Source organism: Nematostella vectensis, chromosome 4 (genome assembly GCF_932526225.1).
Source record: "Nematostella vectensis chromosome 4, jaNemVect1.1, whole genome shotgun sequence".
Taxonomy (NCBI): domain Eukaryota; kingdom Metazoa; phylum Cnidaria; class Anthozoa; order Actiniaria; family Edwardsiidae; genus Nematostella; species Nematostella vectensis.
In genome coordinates, this window is record NC_064037.1 from 4515790 (window position 1) to 4541702 (window position 25913).

At 40.2% G+C, this 25913-nt stretch overlaps 1 protein-coding gene across 3 annotated transcripts in view; it reads right to left on the bottom strand.

Moving 5' to 3' along the window:
* Positions 1-3885: 3885 nt before the first annotated feature.
* LOC5513067 (exportin-2) overlaps positions 3886-25913 on the bottom strand; it is a 29265-nt gene continuing 7237 nt past the window's right edge. For all 3 annotated transcript variants that reach the window (XM_001633310.3, XM_032382642.2, XM_032382643.2), the window contains 24 exons: positions 25644-25736; positions 25380-25472; positions 25027-25101; positions 22911-23040; positions 22722-22787; positions 22121-22230; positions 19592-19684; positions 19149-19233; positions 18726-18787; positions 18111-18247; positions 17669-17772; positions 12582-12679; positions 12446-12504; positions 11340-11431; positions 10308-10430; positions 9812-9891; positions 9024-9121; positions 8485-8570; positions 8296-8377; positions 7718-7766; positions 7468-7562; positions 5478-5575; positions 4973-5106; positions 3886-4373 (listed from right to left, as the gene is read on the bottom strand). In XM_001633310.3, the coding sequence (XP_001633360.2) occupies positions 4284-4373; positions 4973-5106; positions 5478-5575; positions 7468-7562; positions 7718-7766; positions 8296-8377; positions 8485-8570; positions 9024-9121; positions 9812-9891; positions 10308-10430; positions 11340-11431; positions 12446-12504; positions 12582-12679; positions 17669-17772; positions 18111-18247; positions 18726-18787; positions 19149-19233; positions 19592-19684; positions 22121-22230; positions 22722-22787; positions 22911-23040; positions 25027-25101; positions 25380-25472; positions 25644-25736 (2232 nt within the window). In that variant the 3' untranslated portion in view covers positions 3886-4283. The remainder of the gene's footprint in view (positions 4374-4972; positions 5107-5477; positions 5576-7467; positions 7563-7717; positions 7767-8295; positions 8378-8484; positions 8571-9023; positions 9122-9811; positions 9892-10307; positions 10431-11339; positions 11432-12445; positions 12505-12581; positions 12680-17668; positions 17773-18110; positions 18248-18725; positions 18788-19148; positions 19234-19591; positions 19685-22120; positions 22231-22721; positions 22788-22910; positions 23041-25026; positions 25102-25379; positions 25473-25643; positions 25737-25913) is intronic.

The window sequence follows — 25913 nt, forward strand, 5'->3', positions numbered from 1 at the left end:
TAAAGGGAGCCAAGCACTCCACACTTGAAGACGCGGTTTGCAGGATCCGAGCCCTTGCACAGTCAACTGTTATAACGACTGCAGGTCAATCACTTCTTGATGCTGTCAAAATCGATTGCATTTCGATTGCTAGGTCGAACTCCTTGCCAAGTATTATTGGGAACCCTCCTTCGGAGAGCGCTATAAAACCACGCTTGGTAAAAAGCCTGCCTGTTGCAGCAGCCGGCGCAAAATCTACTGAGATTGGACCGACTGTACATACGCTCCGTAATTATAACCTAATCGGGAGACTTCTCACCCGCATCAAATTCAAAAACACAGGAACTAGATACACGGCGCAGGATAACAAGAACGAGGAGTCAAGGGGGAGGCTCAAAACCGTCCCAATGAAGATCGCAAAGTTTAAAACATCCTCCATTTCTGATTTAACGGCTGGGAGCAAGAAGGCCACAGGGCGAGACAAAGCTTCTACTCAAAGATCCATTTCCGAGCCTTCCTTGTCAGTAGGAAGATCTAGCAAGGGTCAAGACCATCTGAAGAAGCCTTCCTTAATTGCCCGTGTTCTCAGTGTGCTCAAAAGGTTCAAATCAAAGAGACCATCAAGATCTACCTCAGCTGATGTTGTTAGGCAAAAGTTCCATCAGGCTGGCCAGACCAAGCGTTGCTTGTCCGCTCCGGTTCTTTCCGAGTCGGACCCCCGCTTAATGCTGCTCTACGATGTGAATAGAGCAGACCATAGTCTGCTGCCAATCCTTGACCAAGAAGCAAATGGTACACTTGCTTTCTTCGAGAAGTCTTCAACACATCTGAAGACGGATGATCAGGAGTTCAACATCTTGCCTCAGACATCCCTCTTAGACCATGAACAAATTAAAACTATGACAGCACCGATTCCTGGTGAGGTTGATAGTACGGTAACATCGAAACCTGGTCAGACTGCTGTTGAAGTTGCAGAAGAGGCACTAATATGCGCCGAGCAGAAAGACTCCGAGATCAAGTCTCCTGCTTCTCTGCAACATGATGTTCTGTCAAACAAAAGGCAGTTTTCAGAGGGATTCAGAGCTTCCACACAAAGCGAACTGTCTGAAGAAAACAGTGGCGATCCTGCAATGGAGCCCGATCTTCCTGAAGTCTACGCATCACCTGCGGAGATTTTCGAGGACATGAAATGTCTTTTCCGCGCTATTGTGGAAAATATCAAAACTCTGAACTCCTTTCCTCTTTCTACTATCACGGCCTGGAGTAACAGCATAAATGAAAGAATCACATCGGCTATCATCCCAGAGCAGAGGTAAGTTGAGAAACCTTGTTATTATGTCCATTTTATACTATAGAGAAATTCATCATCGATGAGGGAATTCTACGGTAAATTTTACGCGAAAAACGATATCGTTTTTCAAGTGAAATTTTTCGTGGAATTCACGAATCAATGAAGAATTATTCTTGAATCCTATGGTCAAATTCTTTTTATATGGTTGAAGAGACTTTTATGCGCTATTTTTAGTTGTCGAAGAAGAAGTTCGTAGTTGTTATTTTACCAGCCAATGAAAGGCGAGCAGTGTTTTTACATGCGGTCTATCACGTTCAGAAAGTTGAATCCATTTTGTTCTCAGAAAAAGAGACAACGGTTTGATGGCGGCATCTTTATTCTCGACGGTACAATCAATAGCTGGAAATTTATCGGATTGAGCACAAACGCTCTAAGAAGTAATCTCCTACAAAATCTGTAAGGATTGGAAGTTCTTACCTAAGATGGGAAAATGGACAGATCAAAACAGAAAAGAGTTTTCACTTAAAACGCGTGTCCGTTCAAATTTAGAATCATGACTTCCTCCTGATTGATAGTAAACATAAAGGTTGACAGCAATGCCCATTGGGGGAGTTGTTAAAATGAGTTCCAGAAACAGACCGATGATCACTGCAACAGCGAGAAACCGGTTGTGGTACAGAGGCTCAGGATTTTTACGCTTGGTGGGTAGCGAATCTGGTGCTTTTTTCTGTTGTTGTAGGCCGTGATACACTCTTTGAATGCTTGTATTTCGGTTGAAATATAAGTAGCAATTGTATTTTTATTCATGTTTTTTTGTCTTTACTGCGCCAAGTCGCCGTTTGTTTCCTACTCGTAAGAGTCAAAGGATTGGAAAGTTTTTCAACTTCTGGCAAATTCAGACTAAATCTCAGAGCGAAAGTTTCTTCCTAAACAAGTCCATCCATCCATGCCAAAACTAGTTTGATGAGAACTTTGCTTTTCTCAGCTAAGCTAAGTTTGAAAGATATGATTCGCGTTGGGAAAAATTTCGCGGTACACCTGTGCTTTCATTGAATTCCACTCAACTATTGAATTCCACAAAGGGTCTCACTTTGTTTTGACCAATGAGAGCGCGCGTATGAATTTGACTATAGGATTCAAAATGAAAATTTAACATATTTTACAGACTTCCGCGAATTATTCACATAATTTCTTAAAGCGATGGCTCTTGACCGATCTCTGTGCATTCAGACTCATCTTGTTGTCCTTACGTTTTTTGACAAGAAATTGGTTCCGCAAGTGATTAGAGTAGATCAAAACCTTCATTTGAAAACAAATCAGAACACAGGGATCGCGTTGATAATACAGTTGCATCACTCTGTAATACCCATCCATAAAATTTTCACTTCTGTCGTTAACGTAAGATTTTCTTGATCTAGCTCCAAGACCCAATCGCCCAAGCCAAACAAGATCAAGTATTGCCAACTCTTGACCAGGGGGACAAGACATCAAGGCTGGTACGACCTAGCTTGTCCCGGCGTGCAGTGCGCGACCATGGCGTACCTTGCGGTGCTAAGATCCTGCATCAAGGACATCAGAAAATGGACATCACAAGACCTTGACTCTCTGATCAAGACAGGGGACAAGGAGCACAGCAAACGGCTAACGGAGGTCAAGCTTACCCAGAGCTCAGCCCTCCTCATCGACGAACTAAACCTTCAGATCAAAGTCTGGAATCGTCAGTTTATCGTACAGAAAGAGGTCTGCTGTGGTGACATCATCAAGGATGTCAGCTCATGGACGGATGAGTGTACCGATCCATATCTCCCCCTGGAACGCAGCTTTGAGCAACTGAAATACTATAACAAGTTTCTACTCCGCTTCATGAACCTGACCATCGCTATTATTCGAACGTCGACTGGCTGGATTATGTACGATTCGCACGCCAGGGATAACGAAGGATACGCTGATCCTGATGGATTTTCTGTTCTCTTGGCGTTTGATGACGTCACGAGCGTGATTAGACATATTCGGCAGTTTGTGGACTGCAAAGGATTTCTGGAGATGTCTAACTTGCCGTTAAACGAATGGCAGCGATCGTATGAGTTGGTGGGCTTAACTGTTATGCTATCTGGGAGATGATACGTCCTAGGGATTCTGCTTGGGATGTCTGTATCTGTGTCAATGTCCATCCAATGGTCATTTTGAGATGTATCTATTACTACTTTTACTGGGAAATAAATCTTAAGCCAAGGTGATTTAAGCCTGATATTTCTTATTAAAACTACTACGTCTGGAAAATAAATCTTAAGCCAAGGTCGTTTAAGTCTGAGATTTCTATTTATCACTACGTCTGGAAAATAAATTTTAAGCCAAGGTGGTTTAAGCCTGAGATTTCTTATCAGAACTACTACATCTGGAAAATAAATCTTAAGCCTTGATTGATGCCTGAGATTCCTAATTATCACTGCTATGTCTGGAAAATAAATCTAAAGCTAAGGTAGTATAAGCCTGAGATTTCTATCACTACTCTATGTAATGAACATTCACTGTAACTTGTAAATGCTTCTATTATGACTTGTAATGAGATTTTGAGCTATGACTAGACCAAGCATTTTTAAAGAGTAAACAAGAGACTCTATGAAATAAATTTATTCTCTGACGATTGCTAATCACGTCCTCCTGTGTCATTTTATAACAACTACAAGAAAGCGCACACTTGACAGCGAGATTACATTAACTGGCGGTAGCCACTACAACACTTTGCAACACTTTGGCCCCATGGCACTGTGTGTGGACGCCTTGTCCCCCTAGCGTAGTTTTGGTAGAAGAGTTGATTTCCTATGACAGTAACAGGTTTCACCAGCAAACTTTGCGACAACTCTTCAAGACCCAAAACACCGACAGCTCTTGATAATCAATTAACGCAGTCTGCTTAAAGTCGTTCTAAGAATTCATCAGTTGAAACAGATTTTCCTTCAGGAAAAAATCTCTCTACCTCTTTCCTCCAATCACGATACACCCTTTCCTTTGTTCAGCTGAGCGCGGCACCAGTCTCTTGGAGGTACTTTTCCAAGAATTTTACTGCATCTGCATGGAGCTCAGCAGTTATTTTTGGTAGTATCTGGAAAAGAATAAAACAGTGTCTCGCGTTTGTTGTCACCCTGCTCGCACGCATTCACTCGCTGATTTTGGCGTAAAAAAAAAAAAACATCTTTTCTTATTTGAACGTGCAAGAACTCGCCTCCCCCCCATTCTCCCTCGGTGCAATCGTGGCGGCCATAAATAGACGCCGAGTTTTATCCCCCTAATCAACAACAAATTTACGTTTAATATCTTTCATTGGAAGTTATACCTAGCATTTCGAGCGTTGGCCGAAACGTCACATACACTGGTTTGACATACAACCAAGTATGCTAACTTCATTTCACCGGCTTTTCACTTGCGAAGGAAACGGAGAAGTAGGGGAGAAGTTAGAGCTTACGTTGTTGTAAAAGACAGCCGGAGGAGAGGAAAGCAGTGAAGGGAGAAAATGCGCCGTTCCTTTCTGAAGGATGAAAAGGAGCCGTTCCTTTCCGAAGAAGGAAGAAAAGGAGCCGTTCTTTTCCTCGCTTGCTTCTCCTTGAACCGAATTTCACATGCGAAGTAAGCATCTTACGTCCATGCTTCCCTCTACTTCTCCGCTCACTAAGCTAGCGATAATGAGCGATTGGACGTTCATACCTTTCCTGGGAAGGCTTGGGAGAGCGTAACTAGGGACTGCACAAGGTACAGCTTAGCATTCGGGACCGTCCCGCCGAAAGGATCGGACTCCTTCTTACCGGCAAATACCAGCTGTGAGTAGGCCGTTTGGTACCCTGCAATATACCGTAGCAATAGAACAGGCAAATAGGAGCATAACCTTCATTTATCGAGTGAATGATATTTCGGGACTTTGGGAGTTGGCCGCTTAATATAGGAAAGCCGCATATAGCAGTATCACTAAGTTAGAGTGCTGAGTGACGAATTTTGGGGACTCTGGGGTTGACTGCTAAATACAGGGTGGCCAAAACCACAGAAGGCCTACGTGCACACAGCTTCACTGCTTTTTTTGTACCATTTTCAATCTAATTACGTTGATATACATGGCAGATATTGTATATATCTAAGAAATAAACCTTGATGGCTGTTGTGTTTATATTATTATCCTGTGAGTGCATTAAAGTTTGAAGAGAAATGTATAGCATACCCGGTGTATCCTCAATATCGATAAAGTGCTCGTCATCCGGGGTAGAGTCATCTTCAGGGAGCTCAAACACTTGGATCAACAGCTGCAGCATGGATACCCTGTGGCAAACAATTGTTACGCATTCTTTACATTGCGTGACATTATCCCAATCCTGAACTCTTTTAACCCTTTTCGTTATCAAAAAGAACATACACACATATACATTATGATATGCCTGGAGACCCTATAGATGACGAGACCAATGAAAGCTAGCGTAGCTTTTACTATCGACCTGTTTGTATGTTTGTTACCATACCCTTTCAACTGTTACTGCACGCACGCTCCTCATATAACAAACACATTTTATACAACTCTATGGAACAGCCAACATACACAAAAGCAATGAGACTAGCCCTCATCACCCTGTTTATATGTTTGTCATTCCCAACTAAACTGCAGTTACATAGCCATTCCTTCCCTTACGCTAAGACACACATGCAAGGAGCATAGTCAGGATTTGCTGAGTTGGGGTGCGCAGGAATAGAGAGTACGTGAAAATGTGTAAAATCTAGTGATTCCCATCTTGGCGGTCAAGGTGCACCCACGTGCCTGCACCTCTCTTGGACCCAGCACCCACGTGCCTGCACCTCTCTTGGACCCAGCACCCACGTGCCTGCACCTCTCTTGGACCCAGCACCCACGTGCCGGCACCTCTCTTGGACCCAGCACCCACGTGCCTGCACCTCTCTTGGACCCAGCACCCACGTGCCTGCACCTCTCTTGGACCCAGCACCCACGTGCCTGCACCTTTCCTGGACCCAACACCCACGCGCCTGCACCTCTCTTGGACCCAGCACCCACGTGCCTGCACCTCTCTTGGACCCAACACCCACGTGCCTGCACCTCTCTTGGACCCAGCACCCACGTGCCTGCACCTCTCCTGGACCCAGCACCCACGTGCCTGCACCTCTCTTGGACCCAGCACCCACGTGCCTGCACTTCTCTTGGACCCAGCACCCACGTGCCTGCACCTCTCTTGGACCCAGCCCCCACGTGCCTGCACCTCTCTTGGACCCAGAAACCACGTGCCTGCACCTTTCTTGGACCCAGCACCCACGTGCGTGCACCTCTCTTGGACCCAGCAACCACGTGCCTGCACCTCTCTTGGACCCAGCACCCACGTGCCTGCACCTCTCTTGGACCCAGCACCCACGTGCCTGCACCTCTCTTGGACCCAGCACCCACGTGCCTGCACCTCTCCTGGACCCAGCACCCACGTGCCTGCACCTCTCTTGGACCCAGCACCCACGTGCCTGCACCTCTCTTGGACCCAGCACCCACGTGCCTGCACCTCTCTTGGACCCAGCAACCACGTGCCTGCACCTCTTTTGGACCCAGCACCCACGTGCCTACACCTCTCTTGGACCCAGCACCCACGTGCCTGCACCTCTCTTGGACCCAGCACCCACGTGCCTGCACCTCTCCTGGACCCAGCACCCACGTGCCTGCACCTCTCTTGGACCCAGCACCCACGTGCCTGCACTTCTCTTGGACCCAGCACCCACGTGCCTGCACCTCTCTTGGACCCAGCACCCACGTGCCTGCACCTCTCTTGGACCCAGCAACCACGTGTCTGCACCTTTCTTGGACCCAGCACCCACGTGCATGCACCTCTCTTGGACCCAGCACCCACGTGCCTGCACCTCTCTTGGACCCAGCACCCACGTGCCTGCACCTCTCTTGGACCCAGCACCCACGTGCCTGCACCTCTCTTGGACCCAGCACCCACGTGCCTGCACCTTTCCTGGACCCAGCACCCACGTGCCTGCACCTTTCCTGGACCCAGCACCCACGTGCCTGCACCTCTCTTGGACCCAGCACCCACGTGCTTGCACCTCTCTTGGACCCAGCACCCACGTGCCTGCACCTTTCCTGGACCAAGCACCCACGTGTCTGCACCTTTCCTAGACCAGCTTACATATTCTGACCTAGAAAGGCTAGGGTAGCTCACCATAGTTCTGGATATGTGTTCCACATGGCCGTGGGTTCACACAACAGCTTGGTGACGCCTACAGCGCAGATCTTCCTTTCCATAGTACCGGAAACCTGGTGTAAAAGGTGTAAAAGGGTTAATCTTATCCATGTGAAAATACTCCAGAAAGCTCAATAGGCTCCTCGTCTGGTGTTAAAGACAAAGTTAACCAATCAGCGACTCTGTGAGTACAATCAACGATTTTGTGGATATTTGGAGCATGATATACCTTTTGCAGATCAGGAACAAAGCATTTCTCGACGATCATCCCAAATAACCTGAGATTGACAACAATTGACATAAAGACTATCCATTTGTTTCTAATGTTTGCCCGCATATGGGTTATATAAAGTTTAAAATAAGCAAATTTAGGAGCGTAGGTCAACTCATGTCAATGTTTACGGAGGAGAGTATAAAATTATTACAATATTACATGACTACTTTTTTAACTCTCTGCCACCAGATATGAAAAAGGACAAGGACAAAAACGTTTCATTCACTAGGTTATACGGGTAAACAAATTAACAATGCCACAAATAAAGATAGTTTATTGACATGATTATATGGAATATAGAGTCCTATAAGTCAATAACAACAGAGTTGTTATAAATATTTCTTGTAAAAACATAGGCATAAAGGGCGTGAGAAGATTACTTGTTTGCTTAGTGTATACAGAAAAACAATTGTTGAAGGACTTTGTTGTAAAATAAAAACCCGGGTAGGGAAATCATTACATTTTTCCGGGCTAGCTGAATGAGGATACGAGTGTGTAACAACGAGAGGCGTTAAATTCAGATAGCGACGTACTTGGCCTGTATAGAGTCTATCAACTCTATGAGAATCGTCCCGCTATACTTGACCACGTACAGACACAGAAACACCAACAATCCTGTGAGAGATAAAGATCTAGTAAATTAAAGGCGAAAGTTGAGACTAGGGCAAAGTGGAAAAGGTGAGCGTTTGATAAATGGTCCCTTAAGAGATATACAAATATACCTTTTATATATTTGGTTGTCTTTGAGCTCTGGAGACGCTGGAGCAACAAAAGAAAGACTTGTTTGATTTGCTTCTCAAGGCCGGCCCTATAAAACAACACAAGCATTAGAGAATGCTATGTCAAGCCCGGCCCTGAAACAAAACACACGTATAAGAACATTTATAATACAAGATACGATGCTACGTGCGCTCTCACTGGTTTATTAGAAAAAATGCAACACATTTTTTTTTCGGAACAGTTCCAATGCGGCCCGCGTGCTCGGTCAATTAGAGGAATGTATTTCAAGCCCGACCTAGAACACAACACTGCATAAGAACTAGCATGGCAGGGATGTCAAACTCAGCCCCAAAGCAAGACACACGCGTAAGATTAGAACATCAAGGATTTCTAATTGCGTTTTCGTAAGTCTAGAGCTGACGACTGATTACAGCACACAATTCTGGGACGGTCGATTGACATCACACGTATAACACTATATTGACGGCACAAGCGAACACAGACCTGGGGAATGTCTGATGCTGCTCTGTTGACTACTTACGGCTCAATATGCTCCACCATAGACCCAAGAAGATAGAATCCTTCATGATCGTTAGCCCGTGAGGCGATTAACTTCTGGAAGACGCCCAAGATGGCATCCTACAGGACAGAGACAAGCTATGTTCAGTATATAAATCGCTGAAAGTGCTTTCAGTATCGAAGTCTTGGAATTTGCTTTTATTACAGGGTGCAACACTTGCATCATCTTTTTCATTTCTTATCAGCTGCACAAACACTATGACGGGACAAGAACTTAATAGTTGGGAAAGGATTTGACAATTTTATACACGATATTCTATGTAAAATGCCTTTTTGTCTGCTGAATTGATCTGCAGGAATTTTTCACTTTTAAAGAAATATGCTCTATTTCTATGGTAATTCCCATATATAAAAACCTACTCTAACAAATCGATAAAGAATTAGATCTTAGCCTTGTTCCCAGGCACACAACAAATCATAACGGGAAGGATGAGGTAACATCTTCCTTTTTTTGTTGGCCATTCCCTTTTCGAGATCCTTGATCCTCCCCAAAATGCATAACGTTAATGTCGTTATTTATACTCTAGAGCGAGTCTCAGGTACATGATTTGCACTTTAGGGATTCACGTGTGGGCATAAGTATCCCAAGCCCAGTGTGTGATCACGCTACGTTGTGAATTTATAGCAAACATATAGAGCTCAAATGAGACGTTCATTGTACTATGTAAAAAAATCTGAATAATACATCATACATCAGATCAGATCACACACTGTGAGCTTGGGATACCTGTGGTGTAGGCTGAATCTCACCTGCATGTTTCCAGCCACGATGTGCTTGCTGCCCTTCTGGATGTACGCCTGCAGAAGTCTAGTCAGGGGAGGGATATTACCTAAGTAAGCAAACAGTGTAAAGAGGTAGTGTTATAAAATATGTAAGAGCGTGTAAGTAGTCTAGTCAGGGGAGGGTTATTAACTGAGTAAGCAAACAGTGTAAAGAGGAAGTGTAATAAAATATGTAAGAGTATTTAAGAAAACAATGTTAAATCTTCTTATGTTTGTGTATCTAAATATTTGGCAGTTTTATCCGTAAATAATGCAGAAAAAACAAGAGTAGAAAAGTTGGCAGAAGAGGAAAGTGCTGCCTGTATGTCGCAGGGTTCTCCACCATTTATAAATAATCTATAAACCACACAGAACAGGAGTTCCTGTATTCCTGCCTACCCCCCCCCCCCCCCCCTCCATTTTTGGTTCAATTCATTTTCCGGGCTGCCAAAACCTTTAAAATGTCGATCTTCGGATTCTTTACCTGTTCTCTCCCACAAAAGAGGAGTTAGCAGGAGTGGGAAGAGTTGCATGTATGCCTCAGGGATATCCTCCTGCCTGGTTTCCAACAGTAAGGAAAGAACTTGGAAGACATACGGTAAAAATTCTGGAAAATAAAAACAATCAAAGAAAGCTTCAATCACATCATTGGGATTACAGTGACATTTCTATCGGTATAATCGCGGTAGAACAGGATTTGAAGAAACAATTATTGAGGGGCCTATTGTGGAACCTCAAAAAACAGATAAGAATAATGGGACATTAAAGGCTCAATTTAAGTTGACAGGCATAAAAAGATAGGCATGCTGTAGCTAAATATTGAGAGTAGTAAAAAATAACAGAGCATGAATGAACACAAATGCTTCTCTGAAAACAATAACACATATGCCACACCAAATTTGTAGAGATTAGTCATGCATCAAGTCTCGTTGAAGAATACCAAACACAGGGGGTGTGGTGGCTTATTTGTTGTTGTTTTTTCGATGATTACTATTAAAAAAGCTCTTGACCACTCAAACTATGACAAATGCAACTTGAAAATATCCTTAGCGGCCAAGGGGAAATGTTGCTTCCATTGACTACAGAACATACATTTTGTACTTTTAATGGGAAACCTTCGGGCCTGAAACACGCCACCATTTTATGCTCCCGCGCAATAAACAAAGCATCCATTATATCGGCTGTCCAATTCAAGCAAGATATACTGTACACCTGTTTCAATTAAGGTTGCAACCCCGAATCAATGTATCGTAAAACGCAGTGGTTAATGGGTAACATTTAAATGGCTTAATCCTGGTATCTGAAGGCCGTGTGAATATGAGAGGTACATAAACAGATAAACAAGAATGCTGAAGCTTTCTATGTATTTGTTTTTATTTACGCTTTTATTTTATTATTTATTTTATACCCATTAAGCACTGATTATCCGAGTGCATTCTTATTTTAAATAGGTATATACTTTAAATTAAAAAAAAAGTCGTTGATCGTCTATAGTATTGGGAGCTCTGCACTTTACCAGTAACATCTTGAGTTAACATCTCGCTGAAGATGGGGAAGAGTGTCTGCTCAAAGCCAGAAACGGCAGCCACATTGGACTTGCAGGTCGCTCTAAATGGAAGCACAATGGATTAACCAAGGATTCTACCTGTCACACTATGAAGCATGATCAACTCAAACTAAAGTAATGTAATCAGCTATTAGAAAATAGAATATAGTGGAACCTCGATATAACAATATTTGGTATAATAATCATAATGTTTGGTCCCCGCAAAATTAAAGTAAAATGTATAGGGGAAAATCTCGATATAACGATATTCATGGCATAACGATAAAAAATTGTCCCTCAAGTGTCTTTAATTTATCCAACAACACTCGTCTAATCGTGTGCTCAAGGGTCCATGTGTTATCAGAGGACACACGCACCCATGGCATGCGCACGCTCACCAAAACTAGAATGTAGCATAGAAAACATTTTTATTGTTGTATAAAACAAATAGTTTTCTTTTTTTGGGGTGTCTGCCCTCTAATAGATGCATATTAAAAGTCACAGCGTGTCATGAACAACAGTCATGCAACTCGACTGCGTCTGGATGCGTAATTTTTGTTCATGATAAGCTTTGACGTCATCTGTGCATCTAATAGAGGACAGACGCACGCAAAAATGAGATCTATTTATTTAATAATGATATACACGTAAGTGAAGCAAATATGTATGGCAGTTTTACCCATGCATATTTTACCATACTAAGCTGCTTCCCAGACAGTTACATTTACACCCTTACACAACCGCGCACATGATTATGCCTCCTTGTCTTTATTGTCTCGATAAGCTCTTTCTTTCTATTTTCGATTTTTTTAAAGGGTAACAGAATAAATAACAGCAATAAGGATACATTTATCCATGTGATTCTCTCAAGCTAATTGGCTAACTCTCTTAAAATCTTGTCTTTGTGGCCATAGTAGCACGTATAACATATAACATATAACGTATAACAATAAAGCACCTTCTTGGAGTAAAAATAGCACATTTTCCAGAAAAGTGTTTCTTTATTAAATTCAATGCAGTGGCAAGTGTGTATAGGGCAGAGCCACTTCAGTCATACAGATAATAAATACACTTACTTGATTGCGCAGGAAATAGCCTCAAACAGGTAATGGTTAAACTGCGGCTTGCTGGGGTTCTAAATAGAAGAAAGCCTTGAGAAATCAGAAATAAAATAGGCGTAAAATCACAAAAAGTGATCACCCTATTCAGTACCTTAGCAACAAGTGTGAGCTTTTCACTGAGCTTGGCAACCACAACACCAATATAAGGAACCACAGTGTCTTGGAGCAAGGACAGAGAGCGCATGATTGCTGCGAGAGACAAAAGACGCAAAAATGACTACATATCCTACAAGCAAGATTTTGTTGAGGGTGGATTCATGAGTATGCACGGCTCAGGCGTCATTTTTTGCGATTAGTTTTGAGTTTTAGTCAAATCTTAGTCGTACACAACAAAAGCTCAAATTAAAAGTGTTATGAACACTTTCCCATTTAAAAATGTACTTTCCCACTTAAATGTGTACTTTTGCGAGAGCGTTGTTTTCACGTCCTCAAAACGCGGGTCAACCAATCAGAGACCGTCACTTTAATAGCCTTAATTCAACGCGTCTGGAGAACGCCAGTCAGCCAATGGAATGATCTTGAAATTTGAGCCCTCGTGATTCCGCGTTCTTCGACGCGACCTGACCAATCACACTGAATCATTCTTATCCGGCAAAAAGGTCAATACAAATAGCCTTCTGTCAACAGATGCAGATTGCCGGTGATAACGATAATTAACATGGACTAGGGGTCAGAATAGATCAAATGGAGATGACTTTAGAAAATAAAAGGAGTAGCCTTACATCTTTAAAACTACTTTTAGTACTCGAACTTGAACAAGTCATTAAACAAGCTATTTCTAAAATCAACACCAAGGAAACTCTAATTGGCTTACCCTAGTAATGACCATTTTCTTTTTTGCACAGCTCTCTCAGAATCTCTTTTCGCTATACCAAATATGTCATGTCTTTCTGTGAACATTTCACCAAATGGATATTTTTAGTGTTCCCAGGTCGGACTAACCATACTTGATCGCAATGAACCAAAGACTTGTGATGGCGCGAAACGAAATTGGCGCCCTTTTAGTCCCGTAGCTTGGCTTCGATCCCGGCTGTATCTAGACCAAATTTGTTTGCTATCCAAATCAAATATTGATCTTTTTGCCCTCCGTTCCATCCAAGAATGACCCATTCGTATTTTTCTTCTTTTAAAAAGACGCAGGAGAGAAATCTTCTAGCTCACGCTGCACATGATGCCGTGTAACTCGAGATCTCAGGGTATGGAATGAATTGATAAACAATTTGCTGTTTCAACAGATTCGGATTATACAGCAAATCAAAGTGCGTTTTCGAACGCAGAACGTGCAATCTGTAATATAGGTGAACTCGAAAAATACCATCGTGTTTCGAAGCAATCACATACGGAAAACCCCTTTAATAAAGCAAACCTCTAACTACTGAAACATCTCACCGAAACGTGAAAGAGGAAGATAGTATACAACAACATCATTTTATTACAAGAAGAACGAAAAAAGCCAATCACATTCCCAATCAGTGCGTTTGCAGACGCAACGAGTGTCTAGGATCGATTTACAAAGATACATAGGCATGGAAAGCCGGTAAAAATTTTAGTGTTCTATGTATCTAAAGTGACTAGCCTTTAAACAATATATCGTTTTCTTACTTTGTAAGTCAAGCACGCAAAATGTTTTGTTCATTTCACAGAGATCGGACATAGCTATGCGTTATTTTTTCTTGTCGATAGACACTCAAGAGTAGGCTTTGAAAACAAACCGGAAAGTGTGCGTTTTAAAGACGCAGGCTAGTCAATAGTGTGAAAGAATCTAATTTTCGGAACGAGAAACACATGGCGCTTGTAATTGGTTGTTAGAAGACGAGGTTGATACAACTTTCATATTCAAACATCAAAAGCAAGCTGTTATAAGTTGATTTACGTCTAGTTATGTGCTTTGGGAAAGCACCCGACTCCGGGACAGATGGAGCACCAAAGGTTGAGCTCTCTGTTGGTGGTCATATGATATGATTAAAAAACTGCTATCTTGTAAGCTAGGAGATAAGGCCCGAGCTAGGGAGCTTTGCTCTTGGTACACAAGCATTCCAAGCACCAGTCGAGCAAAAGAGCGCAATTCGATGCACATAATATAATTCTAGAGAAAAATCAAAAGATTTGAACAAATAATCTGTTTAAAAGAATTTAGCCTATGCCATCGTGTTTCGAAGCAATCACATCCGAAAAACCCCTTTGATAAAGCGTATTAATACCTCTAACTATTGAAACATCCCACTGAAACATGAGAGAGGAAGCATGTATACAACAGAATCATTTTATCACAAGCAGAACGGATAAAAGCCAATCGCATTCCCAGTCAGTGCGTTTGTAGACGCAGCGAGTGGCTAGGATCGAGTTACAGAGACATGGAAAGCCGGCAAAAATATTAGTGTACTATGTATCTATTTCTAAAGTGACAAGCGCGTTTTCTTACTTTTTAGTCAAGCACGAAAATTGTTTCGTTTATTTCACAGAGATCGGACATAGCTATGCGTTATATTTACTTGTCGATAGACACTCAAGAGTAGACTTTAAAAACAAACCGTAAAGTGTGCGTTCTAAAGACGCAGGCTAGTCAATAGTGTAAAAGAATCTAATTTTCGGTACGAGAAACACATTATGGCGCTTGTGATTGCTTGCAAGAAGTTGATACAACTTTCTTATACAAACATCAAAAGCAAGCTGATATTAGTTGAATCACGTCTGTAAAACTTGTTATGTAGTTACGTGCTGTTGGTGTGCTTTATATTGGGTAAAAGTTGGTATTTCCCACACTTATGTCACAATATTTCCTATATTATTAATGTCACCATCTTGGGTTTACATTCTGAAAGCAGTGGACTACAATTTATTTTATTTAGCACTTTTGTCTGTATTTTTAGGAAACCTTATCATTTCACATTAATAGTATTTGGGGAGCTTGAGTATATAAGCAGGGTATAAATATCTGTGTCAAGTAATTGTATCCCTTTAGAAAGGATAAAACCAATCGCATGTCTGTTAGTGCGTTCGATAACGCAACGGCCGAGATATATCCATGCGAGCATGAGGTCGATTGTACCGATAGGTATGGAAAGCCGGTAAAATATTATACCGCCTCAAAACTCTAAACACCACTAGATCAGTATTACTTCATTTGTTTGTAAAGCACATAAAAGCGCGTTGGTAGCAGGTTAGGTTACGCAACGTAACTTGGCCGGGTATTCTAGTCAAATATGGAAAGCGCGTCGTAAAAACAAGGCACTTTCAGCCAAATTATAATAAATTTCGTGATTTATTATCAAGCTCTGTTCCTGTCGCCTTGTTTAACCATTCATCATATATACTTTGCCAATAAACTGTCAACAATACGCTCTGGGGATAAACCGGATGTTGGGGAGTCCTGGACTCCATATCTGAGTTATCTAGTGTGTGTTGCATCAAGAAATTCTGCTTATCCAGCTTGCTTTTGATGTTTGAATAAGAAAGTTGTCTCGACTTCTTACAAGCAATTACAAGCGCCATAATGTGTTTCTCGTACCGAAAATAAGATTTTTTACACTATTGACGGATCCCTATTGACTAGCCTGCGTCTTTAGAACGCAAACTTTCCGGTTTGTTTTCAAAGTCTACTCTTGAGTGTCTATCGACAAGTAAATATAACGCATAGCTATGTCCGATCTCTGTGAAATAAACGAAACAATTTTCGTGCTTGACTAAAAAGTAAGAAAACGCGCTTGTCACTTTAGAAATAGATACATAGTACACTAATATTTTTGCCGGCTTTCCATGTCTCTGTAACTCGATCCTAGCCACTCGCTGCGTCTACAAACGCACTGATTGGGAATGTGATTGGCTTTTATCCGTTCTGCTTGTGATAAAATGATTCTGTTGTATACATGCTTCCTCTCTCATGTTTCAGTGGGATGTTTCAATAGTTAGAGGTATTAATACGCTTTATCAAAGGGGTTTTTCGGATGTGATTGCTTCGAAACACGATGGCATTTTTCGAGTTCACCTATACTACAGAATGCACGTTCTGCGTTTGAAAACGCACTTACTGCGTTTTGATTTGCTGTATAATCCGAATCTGTCAATATTTGATTGCAACAACAGCAAATTGTTTATCAATCTATTCCATACCCTGCGATCTCGTGTTACAAGGCATCATATGCAGTTTGAGCTAGTAGGTTTCTCTCCTGCGTCTTTTTAAAAGAAGAAAAATACGAATGGGTCATTCTTGGATGGAACGGAGGGCAAAAAGATCAATATTTGATTTGGATAGCAAACAAATTTGGTCTAGATACAGCCGGGATCGAAGCCAAGCTACGGGACTAAAAGGGCGCCAATTTCGTTTCGCGCCATCACAAGTCTTCGGTTCATTGCGATCAAGTATGGTAAATCCGACATGGGTACAATAAAAATATCCACTGGTGAATTGTTCACATAAAGACATGACATATTTGGTATAGCAAAAAGAAATCCTGAGAGAGCTGTGCAAAGAAGAAAAAAGTCATTACTAGGGTAAGCCAATTAGAGTTTCCTTGGTGTTGGTTTTAGAAATAGCTTGTTTTTAAAGTTCGAGTACTATATGTAGTTTTGAAGATGTAAGGCTACTGCTTTCATTCTAAAACAAACTTCTCGATTTGATCTCTCCTGACCCCAATTCCGCGTTAATTATCGTTATCACCGGCAATCTGCATCTGTTGACAGAAGGCTGTTTGTATTGACCTTTTTGTGGGATACGAATGATTCAGTGTGATTGGTCAAGTCGCGTCGACGAACGCAGAATCATGAGGGCTCGAATTTCAAGATCATTCCATTGGTTGACTGGCGTTCTCCAGACGCGTGCAATTAAGGCTATTGAAGTGACGGTCTCTGATTGGTTGACCCGCGTTTTGAGGACGTGAAAACAACGCTCTCGCAAAAGTACACATTTAAGTGGGAAAGTACATTTTTAAATGGGAAAGTGTTTATGAAGTTCATACAAACACTGTTTGCATGCGAGCTCAGGTGATAAATATTCTGCAACAATCATACACTTAAAAGTGTTCAGTAGCCAAAGCAACCCCAATTTTCAGATGTTTGTTTGTTGCTGGAAATTTTTTGTTCGCATTTTGCAAAATAGTCACAAAAGGTGACTGTTTGGTTTCCAGCTTAGAGTCGTGGTAAGAAGACAATGGTGACATTATTCATCAAGTGGAAATGTACCTTTCATTATGTATTCATTCTCCTCAGAGCCTTGGACGGTAAGAGCGTTGAATAGATTAGTCAGGAGTTTCTCCATGCATGGTTTTACCTCTTCCTTGGTAATCCTGTTGCATGGGGATACAAAACCGTAACAGGGTCATGCAGTACATGAAGTTTTTTTTCCTATTCACAGGCACTAAAAAAATATTGTTAAATAAATAAATAAATAAATAAATAAATAAATAAATAAATAAATAAATAAATAAATAAATAAATAAATAAATAAATAAATAAATAAATAAATAAATGTTAATATGTTGGATGTAAAAACCTTTTGAAATGTTATTACTAAGGGACCGGCTATTTCATATCTGACAGGATAGTAGTGAAAGAAAATTTTTGAGGAAGCAAAAATATCTAGATATCAACTGGTCAAAATATATGACATTTTGTAATAGCTTACAGTGGCCCTCCAGCAGGGTTCTTCAGTGTGAACAGTCTATCCAGGCAATATGCAGCATAACTATGTACTACTATACTCTTGGCAGCTAAGTGGTCTACCAAGATAGGGACTACACCAACAATCATCTCGCGTGTCAGCTATAAAAAAAGCACAAAGATACTAATGTAGGTACGATAGTATATAAGGTAAGGACTAATGTAAGGACAAAACATTTACAATAAGATTTTCTTATGACTGCCATTATGTACTGTAAGCATCCTGGAATATTTGGCAACCATTTGCTTAAGTGACTTGAGGCAGTTGCTAGTTGATGATTCTCTAATCATTGGATACCACTGGGACATCCTGTTGGTAAGGAAATATTTTGTGACCCAAAGGTGTTTTCCAGTGTGTATCAAGGTGTGTGTAGCAATACACCAAAAACTGGAATTTGACTCGGCCAAATTTTTGTCTTTAATGGGCTTCTTCTAGGGCAGAATTTGAGTCTGCCCTGAAGGAGTCTTAGACTAAAATTTGGCAGAGTCGAATTCCAGTTTTTGGTATATTGTTTTCATTCTTCCTGTTCACAAACAAGACTTATTTGGGCTTTTTGTAGAAAAACTTCCATTTACATACCATGCTTCTAAAGGTTATGACATATTTGATAGCATCAGCCTTCAAAACAGGATGTTCATCCACTAGGAGACAATAAAAGGGTAAAGTCAGGCATACTGCTAAATACAGTAGAGGGAAATGTGTGTAAAACCCTTTTTTCAAGATTAAAAGAGGTCTTTATTGCAAAATAAAGACAACCTACAGTACTGTCAAACTCTGCATCTTGTGCCACCTGTATTTGATGTAAAACCTAGCTTGTAACCTTCCACTTATTTAGTCTTGTCCCTGAAGAAGTCTTAATACAGACTTAGTTAGCAGAGTTACTGTTAAACTACCCAATTTTAGAGTACAATCTAATAGTGTGATGAATGCAAGAGTTGCTGCTCACAAGACAGAATAGGATGAAAACTAGAAAACATTACAAATCAATTTGATATCACTCACAGTTCTTGACTTGCAGCTCAGGAAGAATGTACTTTGTGTAGAAGTCATGGAGGTCAAAGTGCTCACTTGCTTTTGTTGTCCCATGCTAAATTGGAAGGTAAGGTTATTTTAATAACAAATATTCCAACAAATATTAAAATATTTGTTGGAGTTGCAAAAAGCACATAAGACATACAGGAGACAACAATCAGCTGTTAAGAAATTTCTAAAAAATTGTGATTTTAGAAACAAAGCCTAAAGAACAGATATAATGCTTTTCAGATTATCATTTGTTATTTCAATTCAATGTGAGAATAAAATAGTAGATATTTGAAGTGACATAATATGCAAGTCTGTCTATATACAGTATGTGTGGGGAAGTGTGAGTAGGAAGTGACAGGACATGCATTACAAATGTCACATCATTACAGTACAGTATACTTTTAACAAGCTGACACACCAACCTTTGCAGTTTGCTTTTTAGAAGCAAGAGATGTAACAAGGAATATGGCAGCATCTTTGGCTCTCCAGTTTTGTTCCTTTGTTGTCTGATATTGCTGATAAAAGAGATTATTGCAGGCTGTTGTTAATGGCTGAAGTTATTTATACTGTAGCAAGCTTTCACTGTATGTTTGTAGGGTCCCTTGATAAACAGGGCATCTGACAGGGTGCAGAAAAAAAGACAAATTGTGCAGAAATTTGAAAGCAAATTGTGCAGAATAAACGACAAATTTTGCGGAAAAAAGGGGAAATTTCGTGAGCTTTAAATGATTTTAATTTTTTTCTTCTTCTGGAATTGTAAGGTATGTGTTATGTATAAATTTGTGAAAGATATAATCATCGTTAGTAGGAGAAAATAACAAAGAACAGAAACAACAAGTCAAGGTATATTTATTTTCCGCAATGTAGCTGTGTTAAATAATGAATTTCCCATTAATTTGCAGGAGAAAGGAAGATAGATCGAGTGGTATCTGTAGACCTCAGTCTCTTTACTTTAATAAAAACAGTGCTACAGCTAATTATATTTCTTTATTATTGCTTCTGAGCCTTTGTTATGCAGATCATAACTCGATTAACAGGCCCGTAACCAGGATTTTGAGCGGGGTGGTTCGTTTTTTCATTTGAGTGGACCAAATTTCCTGTATACCCCTCTCCTCGCCTTACTACATTAGAAGATTAGGCAGTTAATACTTCAAATAAATTCAATTGTATTTAAAAAGGTATTAATAGAGTGCTTTTTAACATATAGCGATAATAATAAAGATAATTATTATAAAAATATTTTTATAGTAATTTTAAAGACACATTGATGTGAACAGTATATCCAGCCAGTTATATTTTTTTGTTTACTCTGAACGGACTTTCAAGCCGGGTGGGGGGGGGGGGGGGGGGGGGTTGGCCAAACCCCTCGGACCCCCCTTGGCTATGGGCCTGATTAAAAATACACCATTCTCTGTAATTGCAACACAACAAAACCGTGCTAAATTATGTCGAGAATCTCTAGTACATTACATTTATAATGGGCACAATTAGCACACACGTATTCAGCACTGAAAAATCATGACTTTAAAAGCAGTTAAAAAGCTATGGTTTGTACAAAACCTACTAGGTCACTGCTTCCTGACTGATTAACCTTTTTCAGTTGTGGCAATCTGTCAAAAATTAAAACAGCAAGGTTTTATTATTACTATTATAAGCGTTACATCTGTCGGACAAACGTTTTTGATTGGTTGGGAGGTATGACATCAACCTGCACAAGATTTTGAATGAGAATTCTTGCAGGCGCCATTATCGAAATCACAGTAAAACATTCTGAAAACCCTGAAAAGTATTCTGAAAACTTTCTAACTGCGCGAGATACCTATGCTTATATCCCAGTGATGAATTTTTACCTGCGCTCAATCTTTCAGTTGCTTTTAGACACTGATGAAGAGGCAGAAGCCTCAAATATAATGGTAAAGATAAAACCTTGCTGTTTTGATTTTTGCCAGATTACCACAACTGAAAAAGGTTGATCAGTCAGGAAGCAGTGATTTATTAAGTTTTGTACAAACCATAACTTTTTAACATTTTAAGCGCTGTAAAGAAACATTTTTTCTACCAGCCCTAATCAACACCACATTGAATTTTTACCAGGTCGGATCGCACCTCCAATATACCATTCTTGTGTTCAGAAATGTTCGTAGATGCACGTTATCTGACTTGTTCAGTGAAATGTTAGCAGCTGTACAAGCTCGTAGCCATTCTTGACAGACTTTTACCTTTTCCAGCTGGGGTTCAGACGTACATTAGAATGCCGTTTTGACAGTTTCTTGTTTAGAATTGTCTTTTTGGCTCAGCAAGATTCAGGTCCCTTTTTCTATCTATCCATTTCAGAAAAACAGTGTGCACAGCATTCATTCAGCAAAAAAATAAAAAAGCTTTTTTTTTCAGTTTTCCCACTAACACATAATGCATTGATTGGTAATGAACAGATAAATCTAGAAACGAGGCTAGGACGTAGGCTATTTTGGGTAGTTACAAGAAACACCAAATTATAAATCGGTTAAAGGATAGAACATAAAGCAATTCGTTCTTTGTTCAAGAATTGTGGTTATTTGTTGCTATATTATGTTGCCCAAGATCAAGATAAGCTCCACAAAGAAGGTTTGAGCACATTTTATGTACAGTTTTGTAAAAAAGAAAAACAGATTGTGCGGAAAATTAGCCGAAGTTGCAGAAATTGCCATATTGTGCGGATCTGTACCTTCGCACCCTGTAAGATGCCCTGGATAAATAATATGTTTTTTTTTAGTGGTCACAGTAACGAATCCTGCATTCTGACTGAGCGGTCCAGAGATTCCTATATCTGCCCTAGGTCCGCGCTGCTTGCTCAAAGTATGTTTTCGGCCTCGGCCAGCATTTTCAAGACCTTGGTCACTGTATTTCACGATACAGACCTCCCACCTGGCAAATAACCACTGTTTACTGAATATATTGAAGATAATCTTTACCTCCAGCAATGCCATGACGTAATGATGAAAAATCGCAATAACAGGTTGCTCATGGAACTTGGACAGACCTCTGACAAGGTCACATGCCGCACGACGCCTTGTGTCAACATCTACAAGTTGGACATTTGTGAGTACACTCCAGGGTCCATGAGGAATATCATTAGCAGTGGCATAATATTTTATGCACCACATTTGTTCCAATATCAAAAGATCAGGCATTTCAAAGATTACAAAGATTACTGACTGACTGACTGTCTGTCTGACTGACTAACTGACTGATATACTGTAAGTTAATAGCAGTCTGAAGGAGAAAACACTGTGGACTAAAGAACACGAAGAAGGTAAGGGAGCAAGAGAATTATAAGATGTGTGGCAGACTGTGAAGCCAAGAATGTCCATCAAGCATGGAGAAGTACATAGGAAGGGAGGAAGTAGCAGGCAATGATTAATATCATTAGTTAAAAAGGCATATTATTTCTATAATTATTACTTGTAATTAATGATCATAACAGTATCAATCAGAAAGCCCTTATAACCATGATGAAGCCAGACTAGATAACAGGTTTAGAGGTGTGGACGATAAAAGAAAATTTTTCTTCACCTGAGCCTTCAATATCTCGTCTGATGTATTCTTCAGGGTTGTCTTCAAAAACTTCTTCATCCTCATCTACAAAAAAAGAGTTGAATGATGCTGCGTTTACTATAGTCTAAAGGAAAAACATCATTATTCTGCTTCAATTACACATTTGCTTCAAACCCCTACTACTACTACTACTACTGCAAAACAAACCTCTGAACTCCATGTTAGGAACAATGACTTTCTCACAAATGCTCTGCAGTGTTGCCTGATCTTCAAACAGTTGCTTGTAGTTTGGTCTTTCTGATACAGAAGCCAGGAATTGGATGGCATTACTGACCAGCTGCAAACATCACACAAAAAAACATGCGCAGTTAGGGCTAAGCAGATTACAATCAAGAAAACTAATCTAAGAGCTAACTTATTGATACAAAAACTTTGAATTGATATACAAACACTTTGAATTGATGTTTAAAAAAATTGGGGGGAGGGCACAGCAATGCCGCTACTGGTAATTTATTTATAGCGGAGCCCCATACCTAAGAAAAAGTGGTATACAAAAGAAATACAGGTAACCCAATTAACTTGAGCTTTCGTGCCACGATATCCGTCCGTCCCTTAAAAGCATGGTATGACAACCAAACTTGGCAGGTGTCATGTATGTGTCAAGGGAGGTGCAAAACTGTGGTCACATGATTTGTGACGTCGTCGATGACGTCACTAGAAGCAAAGAATATGCTGACATCATCAAAATAAAAAATATTCATATTTCACGAAGGAAACACCATATGGCAACCAAACTCGGTAGGTGCCATGTAGGTGTCAAGGGGGTGCAACAATATGGTCACGTGTTGTGTGACGTCATCGATGACGTCACTAAAAGCAAAAAACGTGATTAAAATAAAAAACATTCATATCTCTTGAAACATTGTTTCACAACCAAACTTGGTAGTTGTCATGTTGGTGTCAAGGGGGGTGCTTCAATATGGTCAGGTGATTGTGACTAGAAGCAAAATATGCTGACGTCATCAAAATAAAAAACATATCTTAGGAATGAAACATTGTATAACAACCAAACTTAGTAGGTGTCATGTATGTGTCAAGGGCGGTGACAAGATATGGTCATGTGATGTGTGACGTCATTGATGACGTCACTTTAAGCAAAACTATCCCGATTTCATATCTATATTCATATCTCCTAAACGAAACATCATATGACAACCCAACTTGGTATGTGTCATGTATGTGTCAAGGGGGGTGCACCAATATAGTCACATGATAGTGACTTGATAAATGATGTTACTGAAAGCAAAAATATGCTGATGTCATAAAAAAATATTTATATTTCACAAAGGAAATCGTATTGCAACCATACACGGTAGGTGGTATGTAGGTGTCAAGGGGGGTGCAACAATTTGATTACGTCATCCATGACGTCACTAAAAGAAAAAAAAGTGATGAAAATCAAGGACACTAATATCTCTTGAAAGAAACATTGTTTTACAACCAAACTTGGCAGGTGTCATGTTTGTGTCAAGGGGGGTGCAAAAATTTGGTCAGGTGATTTGTGACGTCTTCGATGAAGTCACTAAAAGCAAAACTATTTCGATTTATTTAAGAACAAAATATTCATATCTTATGAAAGAAACGTCATATGACAAACAATCTTTGTATGCGTCATGAAGGTGTCAAGGGGGTGCACCGATATAGTCACGTGATTGTGACGTCATCAGTGACGTCACTGGAAGCAAAAATATTCTGACGTCATCAAAATAAAAAATATCTATATTTCATTAAAGGAACATCGTATGACAACCAAACTTGGTAGGTGTCATGTATGTTTCAAGTGGGGTGCAATGAGATGGTCACATGACGTCATCAATGACATCACTAAAAGTAAAAACTACCCTAACGCCGAAACATCGTATGACACATAAACTTGTTATGTCGCTAAACTTGTTCTGACAGCTAAACTTTATATCGACCTCGAGAAATCATGTTCTAGTTACACATAATTATCAGTTTTGTTATGATATGTAATGGAGTGCTGAATGACTATGCTTATTCAAATCTGTGAAGAACCAGAAGAATCTGATGAATTTCTTCCATTAGAGTCAGTTTTAAACGTTTTTATTACAAATTATTAACGTTTGTTTAAGGTATCTTTTAAGGAATAAATTCATGCCTAAGCACGTCCACTTAAGTATCTTTTAGGGTTGTTTAAAAAAAAATCCCGACGATGATCCCCGTCCGTTTGATATCGGAGTACCCCCCCAGGCTATGACCCTTTTCCTATTTGTTAAATCCATGTCACAATGTAATCTCTTACCAGGTCATGCTTGATGTTGTTACTTGTGGAAAGCAGCAAATGCCAAATGGCATCCACAAACTTTGGGAGGTAGGTCTACAACAAAGGCAAATGGGGTAAAAAATATGATAAGCCAACAGACAACTATATGTGACTATATGTCTGTTACAATGCCAACATTTTAACAGACAGACAGATGGACAACAGAGAAAGGGGTGGGTTGACGGTAAGACAGATGGGCCGACAAAAGAGAGAAAAAATCAACAAACAAGCAAACAGACACACAAGTAATCAGAAAAAAAGGAAACAAAACTGGTACCTTATAAAGTGGGTGCCTTTAGAAATGTTCACCCCATACAGTAATCATTATCTACCTCAAATTCCTCATCATATTTCTGAGCATAAAGGCCAACATTGTCACAGATCTGGGACTTGACAAGCTCCAGGGATCCAGCTTCTTCGCTTTCCTGATAAACAGAGCAACCGGTTTTAATAAGTTGGAAGAAATCTGAGGAACAAACTTGCTTGGATTTTCTATCACCCCACCAAAAATAAGTAAAACACATGTAATTGCAACTATGATAAATTGTATATCTACAGATTCTTTTGCATGTGGTACACAATGTGAAAAAGCACACCTCAGATTCCAGTGTCTTGTTGTCAATTGTTAAGAGAATCAGGAAATTCTTCATCCACAGCTCCATGTTATCCTCAAAGTGTTCAGGCAAATCCTAGGAAATCATCATCATAATTTTTTATCATCACAAAATATAGTTACACTATAATTGGCATATAAAATGTATAATAACTCAGCAGCTATCCTTAAGCCTAAAAGTTCCATTCTTCCTAGCTCTCTTTTATTATATTGTGTCCTTTCAGGGGACTAAACAGCTCATTTTACAGAAGAA